At 45.0% G+C, this 21,403-nt stretch overlaps 2 protein-coding genes across 2 annotated transcripts; one reads left to right on the top strand and one right to left on the bottom strand.

Annotated features, from left to right (window-relative positions):
• Positions 1 to 10,110: 10,110 nt before the first annotated feature.
• On the top strand, positions 10,111 to 12,186 carry T265_01664 (hypothetical protein; the record flags this gene model as incomplete). The annotated part of the gene is made up of 1 exon (XM_009165730.1): positions 10,111 to 12,186. One exon carries the CDS (start codon positions 10,111 to 10,113, stop codon positions 12,184 to 12,186), a length of 2,076 nt encoding a protein of 691 aa, XP_009163994.1.
• A 5,188-nt stretch (positions 12,187 to 17,374) lies between these two features.
• T265_01663 (hypothetical protein) lies at positions 17,375 to 20,912 on the bottom strand (the record flags this gene model as incomplete). The annotated part of the gene is made up of 3 exons (XM_009165729.1): positions 17,375 to 17,524; positions 17,694 to 17,833; positions 20,870 to 20,912. The coding sequence occupies 3 exons, from the start codon at positions 20,910 to 20,912 to the stop codon at positions 17,375 to 17,377; spliced, it is 333 nt and encodes a 110-aa protein (XP_009163993.1).
• Positions 20,913 to 21,403: the final 491 nt, after the last annotated feature.

Genomic DNA, 21,403 nt, shown 5'->3' with positions numbered 1-21,403 from the left:
GACGTAGGTTCGCAAAAGCTGCTCTGGCCTTCCCAATCCGGATGGAAATATCATCTTTCGTGAGACCACCGGGACTGATACAGCTGCCCAGGTAAACAAATTTGTCTACTACCTCAATCGGTTCATCCACAAGCATGAGGCTAGGGTTCGAGCTCACCCAGTCTTGCGGTAGCACTTCACACTTTGCAGGTGTAAAGCGTATGCCAAACCGTGAGGCAGAATTATTTGGATTATTTAATATTGGTTACGTTACCAGGGCGTCAGGTCCTAAAAGAGCTATGTCGTCTGTGAGCGGACGCCCCGGGAGCGATTCCATCCCAGAGGCTGGTAGTGAGTCTTCCATAATCGTATCAATGACGAAGTTGAAAAGGAAAGGTGAAAGGCACAGCCCTGTCTGACACCACTCAATGTGGTGAACTCAGGCAATAGATTCCCGTAAACCTTCACATGGCCGCAGGAGTTGCCGTACAGCGGCTTAAGGAGGGCCAAGAATTTATGAGGAAAACATTTGCTCCGCAGACATTGCCTAGCACCTGACGGTTCACATAATCAAAGGCGGCTTTCAGACGAAGGAATACAATCATTGTAGCTTTCTGGAAGCAGTGTCGCTGTTCCATAATCTGTCGGAGGGTGAAGACATGATCGATGCAACCTCTTGCAGGACGGAACCCAGCTTGGTTTTTCACGGATCTACCTCTCCCTGTGCTCGGTCAGCCGCCGGGGGACAAGACCGGAGTGCACCTTCGATGCCACAGCTAACAGGCTGATGCCACGGTGGTTTACACACAGCGTCCGCATACCCTTTTTGAAGATAGGGATAACTGTCGACATGCCCCATTCTGCAGCACTTGCTGTTCGTCCCATATAGCACCAATAAACTTTGTCAAATGGGTCATCAGGGATTTTCCACCTTTTTTTGAAGAGGGCTGGATAAAGACCGTCCTGTCCTGGTACCTTCTCACGTTTCAGTAGGGCTTTTTTGTACCTTATTTCATCTTCTGGCGGGCGATCAAGGAAAATGCATTATCCCCACAGGCTATGTTTCAGGAGGCCAGATGAACTGCTCTTGAAAGTATTCAGTCCATTTTCCAATCGACGTTTTTGCGAGTGAATTAATGAGCCATTTTTTCACTTATGGTTTCGCTAACCGTTGCTTTCCTAGAGCCAGTCGATCGTATCAGTTGATAAAGGGCACAGCTGTTTCCCGTAGCAAAAGCCTTCTCCATCTCTCGAGCTTTCGATGTCCACCAGAGCTCTCGGTCTTTCCTTAGACTCTTCACTATTTGGCGTTTGAGGGATTTGCATGCGCCGTCGTACTCGTTGCCTGCTGGTATGGCTTTCCTGGCATCAATCATGGATAACGACCTCGACGACATCCAGTGGTCCTGTGGTCGAATTGGAGAAGTCGGGCAGGCAGCAGTGAGCGCCGCTAACATTGGTTTACTGTGGATAGTTGTTGGGCTAGCGCAGATCGATACTGTTGGGCTATGGTATTTCTTCGAAGATAGTGGATTGGAATGCTTCTGGCTGAATTTCGAGGGCCTGGACTGTCAGGCGTACACGCCCCATGGCATGGTCGGAATCGAGTGGTGTGTTCCAGAAGGAACGGCAGTCTTGAATTGTGGCTCAACACCGGTGGCTGATGGCTTCGTGGTCCAATTAGGTCCACGTTGATTTGCAGTTGGTGGCCACCAGATTACTCTATGCGAACGTTTGTTTTGAAATTCCATGCTTTCCAGAGACAGTTCGTGATTAGCACACAACTGGAGGACTCGATCTCCGCTGTCTGTGCGACGACCATCGACTTCGAATCGACCAACCAAATGTGATTCCAGGGAGCTCAGACGACCTACTTGAGCATACGAATCGCCTGCGAGGATCACAATGTCGGTGCTATTTTGCCTGACGAATGAGCGCGGATAGCTCTCCATAGAAAGTAATCTTCTCCGCATCAGAACCGCAGTCAGTTGGAGTATAAGCCGACATGACAAACAGGCGCCGCTTTTTATGCCGAGAGGCATTGAGCTTGATTGAATTGGATAACTGGACGGCGCAGAGACGACTGTTCACTGGGATCCAATCCAGCAAAGGGCGTTCAGATCTGGGGCTGAGTGCAACTCCCATGCCATATTTTCCACGAGTAGTCGCTTCTGGGTCACCAGACAAACGGAGGAAGAGATGTGAAAGAGCTGAGTTCATCCTTGGCGTTCTGAGATGCATAACCAAGCTCGGGTCTTGTATGCGTGTTTCGGATACACAGCATACATCGATTTTAAGGGAGTACAAGGTCCCCGCAAGCATTGTCTGTTTGCCAATTTGACATAGAGTACGGACTTTAAAAGCCCTTATGTAGGAAGGATCTCGTGGATTAAGAAAGGTGTTATCTTGTTTATTGTAAATAGGCAGTGGGGAAAATTAGGTCATTCGGTCAGATAACTGACACTCAAATGACCCAGTGAAGTTTGCTTATGTGACGAGAAGTGGCTCGGAAAGGACATCGGTGTACACCGAACTGCTCTGGCAAGTGATACTTCCCGGTTTTCCAGGTCGAGGTAAAATGTTTGGTTAAAGTTCCCAACCTTGAGCCTCTGACTCAAATGTCTGACCCGCGAGGTAGTAGACAGTAGGGTTTTCTTTGCGGAACTTGTCCAGAGCCGATGACGCATTCGTCTGACCTACCAGGCTGCAGGGGGTTCGTTTAACCCGAGGGCCTAGGGGGCAGGGCCTTACTATCACTTGATGTGGCTGCGCACAGCTGGTGCCTTTTGAGCAGCACCGGGCTCTTTGGCTTCAAAAGTATTTCGACTGTGTTGAGTAGTGCACCGGCGATCATAGTCAACCGTTGGGTGATCGGAGTATGCGGTTTCAGGGACCGACGTTCTCTAACCCGTCCCTCCTGGGAGGAAGAATGCATCGCTTGTTCCATAAATATGGACATGTTTGTCGCCCGAGGGAAACACCTTACTGCCCCCTATCTCAGAGAACAGTACGAATTAACCTCACAGACCGCCTCGTAGCACGATTACTCGTAGTACAGGGTCTCGTTGCTCTTGATCTGATCGCTCCTCCTTGGCATGGTTGCACCAAGTGGAACGACGTTCCAGCCAGTGTAGCCCGTTGCATCATTGCGGCACTCAAGTTCATGCACCACACCAAGGAGGCAGTTTTAAGTCGGTGTTGTAGGCGCTATGGAATATTGACTGCCAGCTTTACTCTGGAAGGGGAGATAAACCTATTTTGAAAGAAACAGACACTCCATGGCCTCTTGAATTCCGTTGAGAGCTATAAGCAGTGTTGACTTTACGAATACCGTACGAAATTCGCGCTCTTGAGTTGGAGATGACTTCCAGTCAGGATTACACATTATGTATCTTTATCGGCAACCCACTCAGTAATAAACACGAGCTTACTGTTTTATTTTCCAGAGTTGCCCAGGTGTAATTGTTTCATTTAGAGCGTAGACCTTTCTTGATTGATGAAGTTTACACATTTTATCACGACTGTTCGAAACTTCTATGTGTCCCTGCGCACCTCTTTTAAGTATTCAACACTGCCATGTTGTGCTCTAGGCAGGCGTCGACAAATGAAGACTGGAACAATGGGTTGCCTCGAAACAATCGATTCCAGTTTGCACCCAATTCATAACTAGTTGTCTAAGAAACTGGACAGAATCTTAAACAAAACATAGGTTTTTGCGATCATTGGTATGCAGTCCGTAAGTAATGCAACACAATCTAGCCGTAGAAGGTATTCTGAAAACTGCGCACCAGCGACGGACACAGAACTTGTTACGTTTTCTTACATTCTTTTACGTTCTAACGAAAACTCGTTCCTTCCCAATTTCGTTCAGGTAGCGCACAGGTGTAGGTTAACGCAGAAAGGTCGAGGCTAGTAACCTTTCCACAGGACTGCTTAGTGCATGGGTGTGACTGAATATCATCCTGTTTAGACCTCTGTACCAAATGTTGGAAACTTTGGGTAACCAAAAGATCACCTCCATTCTGTTCACTACATTCCTCGAGCATAAACTAGCTGTTGATTCCTACTGCGAATCAACAGTCACCAGCACTTATTCCACTTTGTGTGGTGACTACTCATGAGTAGCGTGATTACACCCGTATATTATAAAGCTGTTTTGATACCTTGGTGCTCCTTTCCCCTGCTTGGTTCCTACCAATAAAATTATTTGTTGCTCATCCGTTTTCGCTTGCAACTTCGTTTCAGTTCTACCTATTTTCGCGGGCTCGCCCAAACGGAAAGACGGCGATCGAACTCAGGTTGGTAAGCGAGCGTCTTATCCGCTACATCAACTCCAAGCTTCGCGAGACCCTATTTTTTGTGTAGCCCACAAGCCACATCTGCCAGATAGCTTTTGTTGAGATTTGTCCGTATCTGTACGTTTGTACATCATTTGGTACTTACTAGCCGTTCCTTTCAGAACACCCAGCTGTCTCACTGACCATTTTTCTGCTTTTATTGATTGCACGTTTCGCTTAATTCGTGATGTTTATTAACCCGTTTATCAATGGAACCAGTTCTTGACATTTCTCAGTGCATCATTCACTGCCCTCGTCCGTCTCTTCCTATTGCCCACAGGATACGAACTGCGCATAGTCCGTTTACCGCAATCGTCCTGTGAGATCCTTAGCTGCCCGGATCTAACACTAACCCTTTCAAACGAATTTGTTGCACATTGTACCAAGTAAATTCTCGCACTCTTATTGTGCAGACTGGAATTCCCTGTTTTCTTGTTTCCATGTTGCTCCCACTCTCCTCCTTTTTTCGACCTGAACGTAACGACGAGTTGACCTTGGCACCACGCGCCTAGTTCAAAACAGTCACGTGACTTCGTCATCTGGGGGCCAATTATTCTGACTCACTGTGGACTTTGGGTTAACGTATCGTTTCCCACCTAACTTATTTGTATAGGATCCCATCTGGAATTGGCATTACTTAACAGGGTATTTGTAGGGTTACTACCATTTCATCGTGGTCTTAATACACCATTTGTTGATAAACCTCTCTTTGAACGATTCCATCGGTAGGGTCTTGCACGTGATCCACTTGGTTGATGGAAACAATCAATACCCTGCAGATACTGCAATCTACAGGGTAGAATATTCTTTATAATTGACTACGATCAAGCTTGTACTGATCTGTGAATTGAAAAATATTTGCCTGAATTGTGTCGTCCTGTGAGCTGACGTGCCCAAGAGTTGTGAATTCGAACAATCCCACCTAAAGGAAAGCTGTGCTTGTTTTGTAATTTCATCAGGATCATTCCATTCAAAGCTCACTGACTACGCCTACCAATCGTTTGGGTGAGGTGGGATCGTTTCAACTCACAGTAGCAAATTTGCTCATCGTGTAATGTCCGATAAACTTCAACAGTCCAGACAGTTTATCAAAAATGTCTCCATTCCGTCACACCAAAAGCGTGTGGATGAGAACGAGAAATGAACATATCGATCAACCGCCTGGCGCACAGTAACACTCCTTTGGCAGCACGACATGGTGAACAAAACAAGCTGTTAGCGGCACTCGTTTCATTCGGTAAGGGAGTAGGAATAATATCTATCTGAACACGCAGGCCAATCATGGCGCCTTCTTCGATAACGTCCCATGGGAACTTATCAGCAATCCAGCTGGTTGCCGACTGCACCACACTCTGCCCATTCGGACTGCACGAGTGATCGTTTCCAGGACGAGCCTACCTGGTCCATGGGGTTGTTTATCTGATCAGTAGAGAACTGTGGGCAATTTCCGGCATAACGGTTGTGTCTGTAAGAGTTAGATAAGGACTATAAAACATGAAATACGTTTTTTGTGTAAACTGGTTCCTGGTCGATCGTTTTTGATATGCGGTGTTTTGTTCAAAGGAGAATTAGCAACCAAAAAATCAGGACCAAAGATAACCTATGAAGACTGTACTCTAAAGAGACCAACTCTGAAGGGTGCACAGAGATGCGTGTTTTTATACCAGCGTAACGCTGAAACTAAAGGAAACGGAGCGTCCCTTTAGGCATTAGTTGAGACAAATGAGGCCACAATGACTGCTTCTGGCCTTACGGAAAAACGCGTGTGATTATGACTATGTAGGTAATTGGACTTCATTCAAAACGAGAAGTGAGAGTTAATTAACCAAGGTTGTGATAGCCTGATTTGTCAAACGATTGTAGGAACAGCACAGTTCTGATCCCCAAGTCAAGTCAGACGATGAAACTTCTGAACACCCGAAATGGATAAGACAAACTGTTGTAGCAATGCATACTACTGATGGAACACGCTGGTAGCATCTGGTCAAGGGTTAAATCACCGTTCCTGTATCTAATTGAAGGTTGATAGGAACCTTTTGCAGTATTTGTTCATTATTGTTCAGCATTCCAATAAAGTGTGGAAAACTTCATGAGGACGCTTGAGATGTTGACTTTCTAAAATCTCCGTTGTCACTTTTGTGTCTCATAGCCTTCGTGTTGGTCGGTAAACAGCTTCACATAAGTGGGTTTTCCTCATCTTATTGATAAAGCCAGTTGTCCTATTCATGCTTAGATGTGGCAAGGCTTTTGTCTGCGTGACACCGGCAATATTAAGTGAATACGCAGTGCACTACTCATAGGATTCATCATCATCATCATCATCATCATCATCATCATCATCATCATCATCATCATCATCATCATCATCATCATCATCATCATCATCATCAGCATGACATCACTGTTCAACACTGATGCTTCACTGCCGTACAACCATGACTCATAGGATTGCTTAAAATTCTTCGCCAGCCCACTACCGATTTTGCTCTTCTCGGGGCTCATCAGGTAGGCATGATATCTCGAATATCGCACCGAATAAAGCATGAGGCGGCCTGGTGTAGCACATTCAGTTGCCTGAAAACATCATACACGAAAGATTCAGCTGGGTTCCAGGTGAGTGTCTCTGAAAGTCAAATTTTTTGGCAAATGAGTTTAATTCGTTAACCTGGTCAGATTATTTTTTGAGCTATACAAACATACTTGCCAAGAACAGCAACAAATACTTTAAAATACGAGTGAACCAGATACCAAAACTCTCACTGAAGTGATGTTTCACTATAGCCAAACGTTTGTAAGGCATAGTCGTCGATACTGAACAAAAAGAACCTTTAACCAGCGTTCAATAATGATTTGATATGTTGATCGTAAAAGATATTGCTTGTTTCCTCTCTGTTCACTTGGAATCTCCACCAGACTGGCAATCTTTTCACTTTGTGTCAAAAGCACAAAGTTTCCTGTCATCGAGTTTGATGATTGTTTGCCGAAAGCTTCGAAACGATGTCTTTTCAACCGGTTTCAACATTACGCCCATCCGACTCATTTTTATGATAATCAATTTTCAGAGGAATATTTTTTTATTCGAATAGTGGAAGAATAACCAAGCAGAAACTATTTTGAAAAGTTTGGGCTGTAATCAATAGCACATGATACGTCAGTTGGAGCCTTAGCGTTTGTGCCCGATTCACCTTGACAAATGCCTGACAGTGCTATATGAGGGAGCTGGATACGCCTGAACGAACTTCCATCAGCAAAGTTGTCCTTTATTAGAGGGATTCATTATATTCCATCCTGAATTAGCGGTCGGATATATGAACGTTGAACATACTTTGAAACTTCGGTCTCGTTACGAAAGGCTCATAGTGAGGATTCAATGAATTCAATGCAACGCCACGTTCCCCGGGAATCCCAGCCTATTTTACCTGATCATCGGACTACTTGCCCTTTTGTCAGTAGGCCAAATGGAAAGCGGTTCCTGAGAAGGGCTTATCCACCACAAAGATACGTGGAGATATCAGCATTTAAATTTCTCCACTTACATCCAACTAGGCCATAAGCGCGGGCCTGCTGAAGAGTGAGGGTAGAAAATGGAGTTGGAGTGGGATTTTTGCAGAAATATGCATGACGGTATCAATCAAAAAGCGATCACGTGAATACCCTCATGTAATGCAAACTCATTTCCATCTTGAGTGTTGCTCACAACGGCCCAGTTACATCTAATGCCAACCATAAGAGGATTTACCCCGAAAAATATAAACCTAGGTTAGCGAATATACACTCATTTTCAAACTACTTTGTTTTATTTTTCGAGAGATTCACCTCGAACCCAGCTGAATTTCTCGGTTTTGATATTTCCAGGTTTTGTAAATTACCAAGCACGGGTGACTGCATTACGAAAATATATATGTATCGCGATATCTCGAATACCGTAGCGATTGAAACCTGGAGCGGCCTGGTGCAGCGCATTCAGTTGCCTGGAAACATCAAAACCGAGAGATTTAGCTGGTTTCCAGGTGAGTCTCTCGAAAAACCAAATTAGTTTGCAAATGAGTGTATATTCGCTAATTTCGTGCAATTTGGTTTCAAGTAGAACATTAGGTTGACGGAAACTCGGCTACTGCCCCTATCTGATGAGCCACAAGACGGGTGAAACCGGTCGTGGGCTGTCGATGGATTTTCAGCAACCTTATGAGTAGTGCATTACATGTGAATGGATGCCCGCTTAGGTTTATTATGCACTTTTCGGGGCATACTCTTGAGATGCAACGACAACTGAATCCAAGAAGGTTTTCAAAGAAGACGACCAGTTATTCTCTTTAGGATGGTCCCAGAGCTTTGGAAATTTGGGTTGGAAATCGAGTTACCAATGTCATATTCATTCCAAATATGTGTATGATCATTTTTTCCCTACCCACCATTGACGGTTGAGGAAAATGGTAACTCCGATTACATCAGCGAAAAGCACAAATGTGTACGCTCTAATTTTAGACCATTTCATGTTGTGCGACTAACGGAAAGTTTGACATGTGGACCAAGAAGTAAGGCAGCGAGAACAACCACAAAATGCGCAGGAACCCTCAAAGAAGTTGCCGGGTAATGGGATTTCATGGGTATGCAAGTGTCTTCCGCAATCCTTGAATGCTAGATACGCAATCCTTTTTGTTGTGGTCAGAGCCGAAAGAGGCAGTAGATATGGGTTAATTTGTGAACCAAAGAGATTTCAGCGTTCGATAAAGAAGAACTTGATCACCAGGAAAAGTGAGAACGTAGTAGAACGACGTCTTGTTTTCAGTCAAGCACTTTCCAAAGTAACTCCATTCTACTCGAGCTTAGGTCTCGCAGTTGGTTCTCGTATTCTCAAACGTGCAGTTGCGTTGAGAAGCAGTGAATGCCAATCGTTGGAACTATGTGGTAAAGAAACTTCGCCAGTTTTATTGTCCCACTTTAAAATCGAGAGTAGTTGTGTGTAAAAGCTGAGTACTCATTTTCGAACGAGCTAGGTGATACTGGCGAGTCGAAGGTTGGCTAAAAACATTTTTCAGGAGTACTTATCGGAGCCACCAATACATACTGCTTCCCAGAAGCATATGAATGAGTAGACAGAAAGACCGATGGCAAAGGCTATCTATCACTTGAATCCTGAAGGTGATTATGGGGCTGGAACTCAAGCACAGATCAGCTGGAACTCACGCACAGATCAGCTGGAACTTAGATCACCTCAAACAGGTACTTTAAACTTCACAAATAGTTTGATTTGAGTGTTTGGACATGCCGTCCTCAGCGATGTATCGCTGCATTTCTGATAGAAATTTCGGATATTAGCCAATCATTTCGGTACCAAATTTATTTGTTGATGGGTAATTATGCAATCATTTCGGTCGATTTTTCACCAGACCAGTCTTGTCACCGGAATCAACTTACTATCACTGTGTTTCATCCGGAGCACAAGCGCTACAGTCGCTTGCAATCAAGTCAAACAATGAGTGACATTTCTGTTTAAAGCTTGACATTCTCCACACAGATGATGCTGTTAGTCTGTATGGATTGCAGTGATGGTCAAGTCACGTGGCAACAGCTCCACTGCAACATAGTGCCATCCAATCACAGAGACGGGTCTTCCTGCTTGACTGGCGACATGTTTGACTGCTTACATGTGATCGACGAATCAGGCGGTGAAGTACAACGTATTTATAGGGATCTGTGTGAGCTACTTCTTTGGTCTTCTGTCACACTGCCCGGACATATTGAACACCTGTTTGTATCGTTGTATCCACACCTAAGGAGACGGCCACAAACTATGCCCGTATTCTCAACCTCTCACTTTTGTCTATGGCTCTCCACTGGGCTACTCCCAATTGTGACAGCAAGCTCAGAAATATCGGAAATTGTCGCGGCCAAATGGGAATTTCAAGAGTTTGCTGTTCACATCACTGTGATGTTGTTCTTGCTGGCAATGATCTTGCTAAAAATGCTATTCCACCGCATCCCCTACTTACCGGATTACGTCCCAGAATCTTTGCTTCTGATCATTGTCGGGATAATATTTGGTGCGATTGTCAAATATGGGATTAGCCAGGGCACATTCGAAGGAACTGTGTGGCAACTGACGCCCGACTTGTTTTTCAACTACCTCCTACCCCCGATTGTCCTCGAAGCATCCTACTCTCTGTACAATAGGACGTTCAGTGAGTACCTCGGTGTGGTACTGATATTCGCCGTGCTGGGAACGATTTTGAACTTTTTGATTATTGGTTTCGCAATGTATGGATTACTTGTTGCCGGCGCAATGGGTGGGGAAAAAGATCGTTTCGATCTGAAGGGCATGTTATTATTCAGCTCGCTGATTGTTGCTGTGGATCCGGTCGCGGTTTTGGCCATTTTTCAAGATATTGGAGTGGAGTTGGGTCTGTACTACATTGTGTTTGGTGAGTCATTGTTGAATGACGCGATCACTGTCGTGCTTTACGACATAATGTCTGCTTTTGCTGGGACAGACGATGTGACAGGTCAACAAATCGGTGTGGGTATCGCTTCGTTTTTCACCGTCAGTTTTGGTGGATTGGCAATTGGAGTTGTTGTGGGAATCATTTCCTGTCTTATAACTCGATTGAAGAGCCATCTAAATGCATTTACTCTCATTCTACTGGCCTACTTCTCCTACATCATGAGTGACTGTGTTGGCTGGTCTGGGATCATTTCAATGATAGGTTGTGGACTTGTGCAAGCTGCCTACGCATTCCACAACTTGGACAATAAATCTGTGACTGTGGTGCATAAACTGACAAAACTGGTCTCTGAAGTCAGTGAGTCTGTGATATTTTTGTTTCTTGGAATCGAGGTATTGCGGGGGACCTTGGAGTGGCACACAGGTTTTGCCTTGTGGAGCCTCGTACTGTGTCTGGTTGCACGCGCCATTGTTGTGCTTGCTATCACCGCTGTGGTGAACGCTGTTCATGTGGACAACACAAAGATCTCGTTCACCAACCAGTTGGTGCTCATCTACGGTGGTCTGCGTGGTGCAGTTGCATTTTCCTTGGCCATTCTGATTGTTCCCGATCGGCTTGGATTCCACGGGCTCTACAGTCGCCGTGTCATGATCACCACAACATTGTTCATCATCCTATTCACCGTTGGCTTTATGGGAATGACGATGAAGCCTCTGGTGAAACTTCTCAAAATTCGGATGCAAAGCAAAGAAAAATTGAGTTTGTTTGGTGTACTAAACGCTGGTATGATGGACGAGACACTGGCAGGTATCGAAGTGATCAGTGCCGTGAAAGGCCGTAATGTGGTTCGTGATACTTTCATGCGGTTGGACGAGAAATATTTCCGACGCATTCTTCAACGTGATCCGGAAATGTATGACGAGAAACTTATGCATGTGTACGAGAAAATTTCCTTGCAACTACATTACGCCTCCGTGCAGCCAAAAAATAAGGATGTCTACTTAAAGGACATACCGGAAACATTGAAACAACGATGCTTGCATGGAGTGGATTCAGCTGGATCTTTACTTAATTATACTCGAAAGACCCCTCCTAGCGGTGCGGATCTGGATTTGGAACACGACGCGAGCTTTGCAGCGCTTCCGCAATCCAAACCTTATGCTGCGGCGGACTTTTTAGATAAAATACGGTCGTCACGAAGGCCGACACTTATTCCACACGGAAAGCGTCAGGTATCATTTAGCAGTACCTGGCGAGACATGATGAAATCGCGGACCCTTGCTTTGGGCAGTCAGGCCGATGAGGATGAAGAGGGTAAGAAGAATCCCCAAGAGATCGATCGTCAAGTTGCAGAACCGAAGGGCAAGCGATTTTCCATATGGGACCCAAGTCAGCTGGATGAAGAATCTGAAGACGATGACTACTAACTGCTAGTTACTGTTCTGTACATTCCTCGGGCACTGTCGTTGCCCGGAAACTCGGTCATCTTTTAAGATTAACTTCAACTCTTCAATTTACTGGGAATATGAAAGCACCGAAACCAATCGAATTCTATTTTGTGGGTTGACTTTGGGTGGCAAATTAACGCACTGGGAGAAAACTGGATGACTGAACTTATACTGAATACACAATTGCATCTGTTTTGAGAACACAGTTCGAAACAGAACAGTGTGTAGTTTATGCGCGGCTGCCTTTCGAAAACGAAACGGAATTGCTCCGATGTTTACAGTCTGTTTACGCAATCGGGGCACAGTGAAGTTGTTCATCAGTTTGTATTGATTTTCACTTGTGCAGTTCTTCGGCGTACTATTTTATGGCATTTATTCACGCAATATGCCCCTTGGACAGTGCTCGAATCCATGCCGTCCGGTTTACTCTGGGTTTGAAACCTGTCCAAGGGTGTTTGTTTGTCTACCTTTCGGGGCAAAGTTAAACTGCGCACCATTTCACGTGTTAGTTACGTCGGGAGAACCGAGAGGTGTGTCAAGGCTCGAAAGTAGGAACACGACCCTCTGTGGTTGCCATACCAAATGACTGTCCCCAAAACCGACATGTTTGTTTGGCCACAACACTTGTCGGTTTGTACACACCATTTTTGTCACCGGGTTGACTTAACTCCGACTGGACCCTTATCCAGTGGTCGAAACTCACACTAAAAAGTATAAGTTTCGATAGGTCAAAAGGAAGTCCGGTAAACACTACCTGTCGCATATACGTGGTGGATTTGTTTTACTTGCAGTGATACAGTGAAACCAGTCCACGATGGTGGTTAAATCGTAGCCCATGGAAGATATGTTAGTTGCGGCAAAAACGATGTGTTCCGGACATTGTCTACATTTCTAACCGGCCAAAAAGTGGTTGATTAGGTGACCGTTAGAGAGATTTATTGTGCCAGTGAAGAAAAATGATGAGACTTCAACTGGTTCCCGAGGTGGACCGAGTGTTTCATGAATTGAGTTAAATCGGCCGGCGAAATCTACTGTTTTATGGCGTACCGTCGCGTACAGCCTATCACAAAAAATTCTCAAAAAGTTCACCATGCACCCAAAGCAAGACACTATGTGAATTCTTTAATGACTTTTCTAAGCATGGTCTTATCTCGCAGTGAACCTCATTACTGTATGCATTTAGTTTATTTGTCGGGCCCTCTTAGCGCCATGTGTGGTACGCTAACCACACCAAGTTAAGCGACGTTCCACCTACTGCTGGGTACGTCTCAGGTGACTTAGATTACCAGTAGTCAGTCATCTTCGGCAATCACCTGTCAAAACAATTCTGATAAGGTCTACGAACGTGACACTCAGTTATATTAAACTGTGTATACAGAGTAAATCATCCGCTTAGTTTTATCGCTAATACGGCATATCGAATAGTATGAGAACCACTTTGTTTTTACTTATTTCTTTCAGAAGCCGAACTACACGGGAGTGAACATGTTGCCATTTCTTATTACGGATATACTTGGTTCCAACACACACACACACACACGCTGAGCTGGGCAATTTGGTTGCAAACGTTTCATCACCAATCGAGGTAACATCGTCAGTGCGTAGTTGTGTGTAGCGGTGGGTTAACTCACCACGCCACCTAAGCTACCGACATTCTCCTCTATAGAAAACAGTAAACTCGATGGTATTGGCATGAATAATTCCGAGAGGTGCAAAACCCGTGGTGGACTAGCATAAAGACCTTTGTCATACACGACTAGGATACGTTTCGAACATGTTTTGTCCTGTAACTTGTACAAACTCGTTATCTGGTCATTCTACTAAGGAAGGAATGGATGGGGTGATGTTCTTCGATGCTGAGCCTGTCTGCCAACATAAAAATCAATAGATTGAAGGGACCAACTGCAAGGCGGGATACACGCCTTGACGGGCGAGATGGCCCAAGTGATTAGAGCGCGAATTTACTGGCCGAAAGTTCCGTGGTTCGAACCCGACTTTTGCCTTTCGACTTTCCTGTCTAGGCTTGGGCAACCTGGCAGTATCCCAGCGCTCGTGCAACCTTCGGGTGGCATGGCAGTTAGGCACCGAAAGGGTGCTACAGCTGAGCGATTTACTCGCCTTGACAGAATCAACTATTAGGAAACCGAATTACACCGTAAACCGCGTACACTACACAACACATAGGATCGGATTGGCACTGTCAGATAAAATTTTCCCCCGACTGCAGCATATTTTGGACGCCATATGCAAAGTATCCAGTACCGTAGATTGTGCGATGAGGATGTCACAAAACCTTTTAAAAGCCGAGGTATTTACGGCAGTTTTGCTTGGGAGCAGCTCATATACAAAATTCTACGTACAAACTGCCTGGCGCAGCACATTCAGTTGAAGCGGACCATCATAAACGAAAAATTCAAATGAATTTAGTTGAGTCTCCTCAAATTTCCCCTGCATATTGAGATTTCTGCAGCACCCAGGAAATGGGCTTGCCCATGGTTGTAACTGCAAAACACACACCAATCGTATGACCCAAACAACAGTCATGCTTGAATCTTTAGAAGGCGCATTGGCCTTCAAACCTTGTGTTAGAATTTCACACCTAATTGGGTACAGAGGAAATTTTAATCCACGTGCAATATCCGTAGCCGTGGGAGCTGTGATAGGTGCGAAAAGAGCGTTATATCCGTGTTTGAAAGGAAGCAACTTATTTGATTAAAATGCCAAAAAACAGGATATGAAGATTGCTTCTAGTTCTTCATGTGCAACCCGCAGTAGCTGATGTTTTGTTCCCTGGTCTGGACGGGTTGGTTACAGGCGTTTTGTCACTAAACTTAGTCACTGCGCTGCAAGTTAACTGTTCATTACAGCTTATCAGTACATCGGTGTGTAGGCGTTGCGTGGTGCGGTACCAATGGCTGTCGCTGAGTCGTGACCTCCGATTTCGATTGGTCGTCTGGATGGCCGATTCCACCGGTTAAGTCTTTGCCTGATTGGTCAGCGTCCAAATGACCTTGCAATCCGGCTAGTGCCAATAACGTTTGTGCTGTGCGTACCCATATTGGCATCCCCGCCATCTGGTCCGTCCAGCCGTTTCACTGTGTGTTATCCGGCTTATTTGGCGACGATTTATTTTGTGATTGTAGATTGGTCGATTTTACCGCAGTTGTTTCTTGCCTTCTTACGTAGAGACCTATCCCCAAGAACGAATTTGGAGACCAATTATGTAAGTTCCTGGAAGCAGATGATGGTGTTGTTACCCGCTTCCATTTTCCATCGTTCTTGAATTCTGGACCATGGAATTCTTATCATGAAGCAATGGCCTAAAGCTAATATACAGAGCCATTCTTTGTGCCACACTGCTATACTGAGACAACATGGATCACAGCAAAATTCTTGACATCCACGAGAGAAGAAATTTGATAAATATTCTGATGTATATATCTACCACGGTTCAAAGAAATGCCCGTTGAGTACTCTTGTGTGAAGCTCTCGTTGGATGACTCGAAATGGCGATTGTATACAATCGCAGATGAGTCTACTAATCCTGAATACTCTGCGAATCTTATCGACCAACGAGGCGAGGTTTGAGCAGCGTCGTCTCGAATTATTTGTCTTTGTATGCCGGCATTTGATTCTGTTCAGCTTCACACAGCGCTGAGGTTGTTAAAAGAGTAGCCGATAAACTCATCCGTATTGCACGTGCCAGTTGTAAATTGTTTACAGAAGCACTTGATGTTGAAGGTGATCGGTGACGCCAATCTGAACATCACCCAACAACTTAGTTGCATACCTGAAACCTTCATTTCTTGTGAGCAATGAAGGTCGCTGCGTCAGTTGACCAGCTGATTATTTTGATAGGCCATCCAGAGTAGGTTGACTGTGACACTATCCTTTGTTTGCACAGTTGGATCTTGAGTAAATGCAGAAATTCCTTTATTAATTAGCAAAAAATCGCTTTATTTCTAGAAAATGAGGTGTAACAGGATAGCATCAAAAGTGTTCAGTGCAGTTTGTTGCATGATTTCGTGTCACTTTCTCTTTTGACGGAGTTCACTTTGGAATTATTGCCTGAGAATCAGACACATCCTGATTGGGTCAGAGTCACGTGACCGGGAATTCACAGAAAGAGGCAAGATCAAAGGCAAATCGACCCATTTGAAAAGAATAACACGACCAAAGTAATCCATAGATGAACCCACGAGTGAAGAAGACGGTGGCTTGGGGGTGGAGCTCGCCCGTCAAGAACAGACTGGACCTTACCGTGGTGTGGCGGTTTGCGAACCTCGGGGACCAATTTATCTATACTAGAGGGTGTACGCACAACACTCGCAGTATCTCTGATACCAGGTTGGTCAGTGTTTAGAGGTCTAGTGAACACAGTCTCCTGGACTTGATGTGGCGACTCGTTTTATGAAAATGGCAATGCACTTGCATTCCCTGGCAAACACCACTGCCTTCCGCTTAGGCTTTTGAGTCAAAGACTCTGGTGGATGACCCTAATCGTCCTTCTGTCTAGGTGTGGGAAAGCCGGCAGTATCCAAGCCCACGTAGAGCCATGGCACACTCCAGAAAGAAGTTAACATGACCTCTCAAACCAATAGATAGGGAATGTTGGCAGCCGTCTAGCAACTAGGCAAGCATCGTAAATCTATGTTTCTGGTTAGCAGCAGAACCCAGGAATGTGCCCAGTCTAAATACAGCATCCACTGGTGCTTACCACATGCGCGGCGACAGCGGTTGCTATTTAAAAATTCCACTCTAATTTGGAACGATTTATCGACTTTCTGATTGGTCGGTAGAATAGATAGCTTATCTAATCATCATAATCGCCATCATCATCATCATCCTCATCCTGCTCATCATCATCAAGTTGAAAAACCGCATAATTGTAGTGCGGTGCTTATAGGTTTGTTCAGGGTGGGGGTGAGCTATCTTCTGGTTACAAAATCAGTTAAATGGGCTTTTATAAAGCTGCGACCTTTGCTGTACTACAAAAGCCTCCAATTTTCACCAAGGTGTATTTACCTGGGTACTCGAACCGATTGATAGCTGTTTCACCATGGATACCGCGAATAACATCCTAGGTTCATCAACTGGCGCATGAACACAGCCTGCGGTCAGCACCATTGTCGGTACGTACCGAGTCCAGTCCATGTCACCTAACTAGCTAAGTCTCAGAAGTCCCAATCCTGTCCACTTGTGCACTCAGATTTCCAAAAACCACAATGATATCCGAGATTTTAGTCCACCGCAACCACCACAACTCAAGGCGTCGTAAACTTGTCTTTGAGGTTTTCAGAGCTACAGTCAGTTTGGGCTTAAGCAGGCAGGACAAACAAACAGCGATCAGCTTCCCGCTTGTGAGACTCCTTTACACCTTCATTTCTTTGCCCACTAAACCTCTCGGAGGCGACTGTCATAGGGTATCCAGTGAAGCAAGGTTCCCTCCACCCAATGATTTAGGATCATACCGACCCTGTACATACTGCCGCAGCGGCCTCTGTATCACCAAAGATGCACAGCCGAGAGTGAGTAGAGAGTGATGGGGTGGTTAGCTCAACCACTTTGCTCACATCTTGAATCCTTGTTTCAGAGACACAGCACAACCAAGCAAGAAGAACTTGCTCTTAAACGAGTGCGGATTCTTGTACAAACTTTGGTGATTTCACCCGGCACGCCATATCGAGTTTTATTGTAACACTCTATTGCATAGGCGGAAATGTTCTGGTTATAAAGGGTTTACCTTTTCAATCATCACTAGGTGATTCGTTAGCGTAGATTGCAATATGACATTGCTCTTGAGTGAGTTTTCTCTCATTTTCTTTTAGCTTTCTGGAGTGGATTTTCAACGGCGTGTGCCTATAGTCCGCGTAGTAGATTAATTTTTTGGGTTATTGGTATCTACTTCCCGTCCTCTTGTGTCGCTTTATTACATAGTTGCTTTGGGAATCGAATATTGATGCTTGCAAGGTATCATAACGCGAACTCGTATTCTTTCGTCTGGTGGATGAGTTGAGCATCCTGTTTAATCTGGCCTTGAAGCTGAGGGTCGCTTGCACTGCACCTGACCTAGATGTCTTCCATGCTAGTCAGCCTGATTGATTTCATTTTCCCAGGCATTAATCACTTTGGTGGTTTACAGTCAGCCTATCAAATTTCATTGTTTACTTGCAGAATGTGTCGGCTGAACCAACAAATTTGTAGTGCAATACAGAGCACTTAACTTGGAACTGGCCCTATTTACACGGTCAGTTTCCGTGCAACTTGGAACCAGCTATACTACTTGTCACCTGGATTCACGGGAAGCCTCTCGCGAATCATTGAAAAAACCCTTTCAAAATGTTTCAAAAACATTGCAGCCGACAACCTGCTTTCAGATCAACTATAATAGAACTCAAGGTGTTGAAAAAACTCAAGTTGAGCGGTACGACCTACATGAGATCCAATTTTCCATCTTGTTTTTTTTGTACGTAAGAATGCACTTACACATGGGGCGAGAAGTGAAGGTGGCGAACTTTGTTGTTACCATACTACCCTACACTGTTCTCCACTGCATCTAGGCTGATTGTAGCGTTTGACTGTGCCTTCTATTCGTAACGCCACTTTGCTCCTTAGGGCTTCTGAGCCCACGATCGTACAGCAAGCATTTCCATTAAAGTGGGTCACACTTATCTGTGGTTTAGATATCTACGCGACAGAATTAACGAACGTAGCACACACCCCGATTTGATAAACTAACAATCATATTACGTTAGGCGTAATAACGTTGTACAGGCTAGACCGGTTGCAAACATTCGATGCAGAAACTTTTGTCCATCGAAACTAAAAAGCTACCAGACTCCAGTTCGCCAGTGATTTTTGACAGAAGCAACTACATTCAAGATCTTCGCCACCAAACAGCATACTCTTGACAAATTGGAAAGTGCTGAGGCTGGTGAGCGCCAATGACGGAACATTCACATTTCAACCACTCCTGTCATCAACTAATCATCACCAACAGTGAAACCAAACTACGTGAACGTGGGAAACGGGCAACCCACAAGTATAGCTGTCCTTAGCCTTACAAACCTCTTACAGCCGTAGTGCTTGCCGCCTCAGGCACCTTCACTCCTGATATTGAGCCCGAACCCAGCCGGACAGATTTTCAAGCACTACCTCGCCAACATTCAGATGAAATTTTTTACCCTTGGTTGTTCTACCAAGAACAGTGATTTCCTCTCCTCTTGATAAATGAGACTGTGAGTTCCAAGTTCCGAGTGCGGACACCTTACACACTTTCAGTATTAGCCCTGAACAGGCGCCGGTTTTGTGGATATGCGAGTATTTGCACCCTGTTGATCTGAGCTCTCTGCTCGGAAACTCCGTCCAAGTCCGGGGTCTCACATGCCGTCTGTCCGTTCCGTTTTCAGCAAGAAGTTTCATTTACTTGTGTGTGTGGGCCTGTTTGCTTTTTTGAATGAAAGAAATGAAATTTTCTCAGAAGCACCAATATTTAGGCACAAATTTCCGCAGAATTTGACATTTTTTTGCTCACATGGCTTCCATGAAGCTGCAATTAGTCACTGCGCATGTTCCAGGGCCTGTACATACGCTTTACTGTACCATCGGTTATTCTTGAATGACTGACTTTGGGTATCCGAAATAGCTTCGGATCAAATTTTCAGGTGTTTATTCTAAGTGCCTAGGGGCCACAGAGTCTTCTATATCGATACTTATTTGTGTATGTAGATCTTAGATTCACCGCAAAATCGAATGCAATCTGCATAATAGACTGGCCGTGTTTTTTGCATACTATCCGAGCCCGGATTTACAGGCGTTGATTGACGGTCCAGACTTGCGACACCACTGCTCGCTCTTGGCGAGTTTAGACCGCATCTTTCAGCTTTCGAGCTCCATGTATCGCCGGACGCAGTCAACAGCCAACAATCACGGTGGGCATGGATGGAACAGTACGGAACTGACCAGGGACTGTTATTAAACCCTCTGGGAGCAGATAGCATTTCGGCCGAACGAAGCTCTCTCTCTTTTGTTACCAGAAACGTCGGGTGGTCATGGTGAATGGGGAACTGCTTAATGACAAGCGAACTCTATATGGAATACAGCAGGGTTTTGGTCCAAACCCTGCGCCGCTTTTGTCTTTCAGAGACATCTTTTTAGCCTTTTCGGATTCACCATACTAAACGTTCGCTGATGAGAAAAAGCAATGAAGAATAGTATGGTGTGCGGTCGCTCACAAAGTAATCCAAACCAACCTTCCAGCTGATCTCTAGGATGCTCACGCCCACCTTTTAGGCAACCAGCTCGTTATCTAACCCGACCAAGAGCCTTCCTATTCGGTTACAGTTTTATCGTTAACAATCACGAAACAATTTCACTAAAATGGGTGAATCATGACAAAAGTGAAACCATCCACCTTTGAAAGTACATGATACACTTCACCAGGTGTGCATGCACATTGCCTGTTTTGGAAATGACGGATGCAGTTATGAGTGCTTGCAGCATTGTAGCTAATCCATTCCTAGCACTCACTCTGTTGCTTGGTTACCATTAATCTATGAAACAAGTCTGAAGGACGGATCTCTAACTGTCTGGCACAGTTTAGAGAAACTGAGTTTTGCTCATCCGGTAGCCGCTTGACTTGGGAACAACTCACTTCACTTACCTGGCGATCGGACGCCGCTTTTCTCGTACCCGTTGGTGCACATGGCTCTCAGGTGGCCTGGGCAGCTGAAACTCCAAAAAGTATGTGCCTGGATCCAGCACAAACAAGGTACTCAGCTGAGTTCTAGGTAAGTCTCTCGAAAAACCAAATTAGTTTGCAAATGAGTGTATATTCGCTAATTTCGTGCTGTTTGGTTACAAGTAGAACATAAGATTGACGGAAACTAGGGGACTGCGCCTACTTGATGAGCTTAAAAAAGGGCGAAACCGGTCGTGGGCTGTCGACGGATTTTCAGCAACCTCACGAGTAGTACATTACAAAGATATACATGTATCGCGATATCTCAAATATCGTAGCGACTGAAACATGAGGCGGCCTGGTGCAGCACATTCAGTTGCCTGGAAACATCACAAACGAGAAATTCAGCTGGGTTCCAGGTGAGTCTCTCGAAAAACCAAATTAGTTTGCAAATGAGTGTAGTTCGCTGATGTGCGGATTCAGTTAGCGCGCCCATTTTATCACCTTGGTAAAAAC

The sequence above is a fragment of the Opisthorchis viverrini genome, assembly GCF_000715545.1.
Source record: "Opisthorchis viverrini unplaced genomic scaffold opera_v5_18, whole genome shotgun sequence".
Classification (NCBI taxonomy): domain Eukaryota; kingdom Metazoa; phylum Platyhelminthes; class Trematoda; order Opisthorchiida; family Opisthorchiidae; genus Opisthorchis; species Opisthorchis viverrini.
This window is presented reverse-complemented; position numbering and strand designations above follow the sequence as displayed.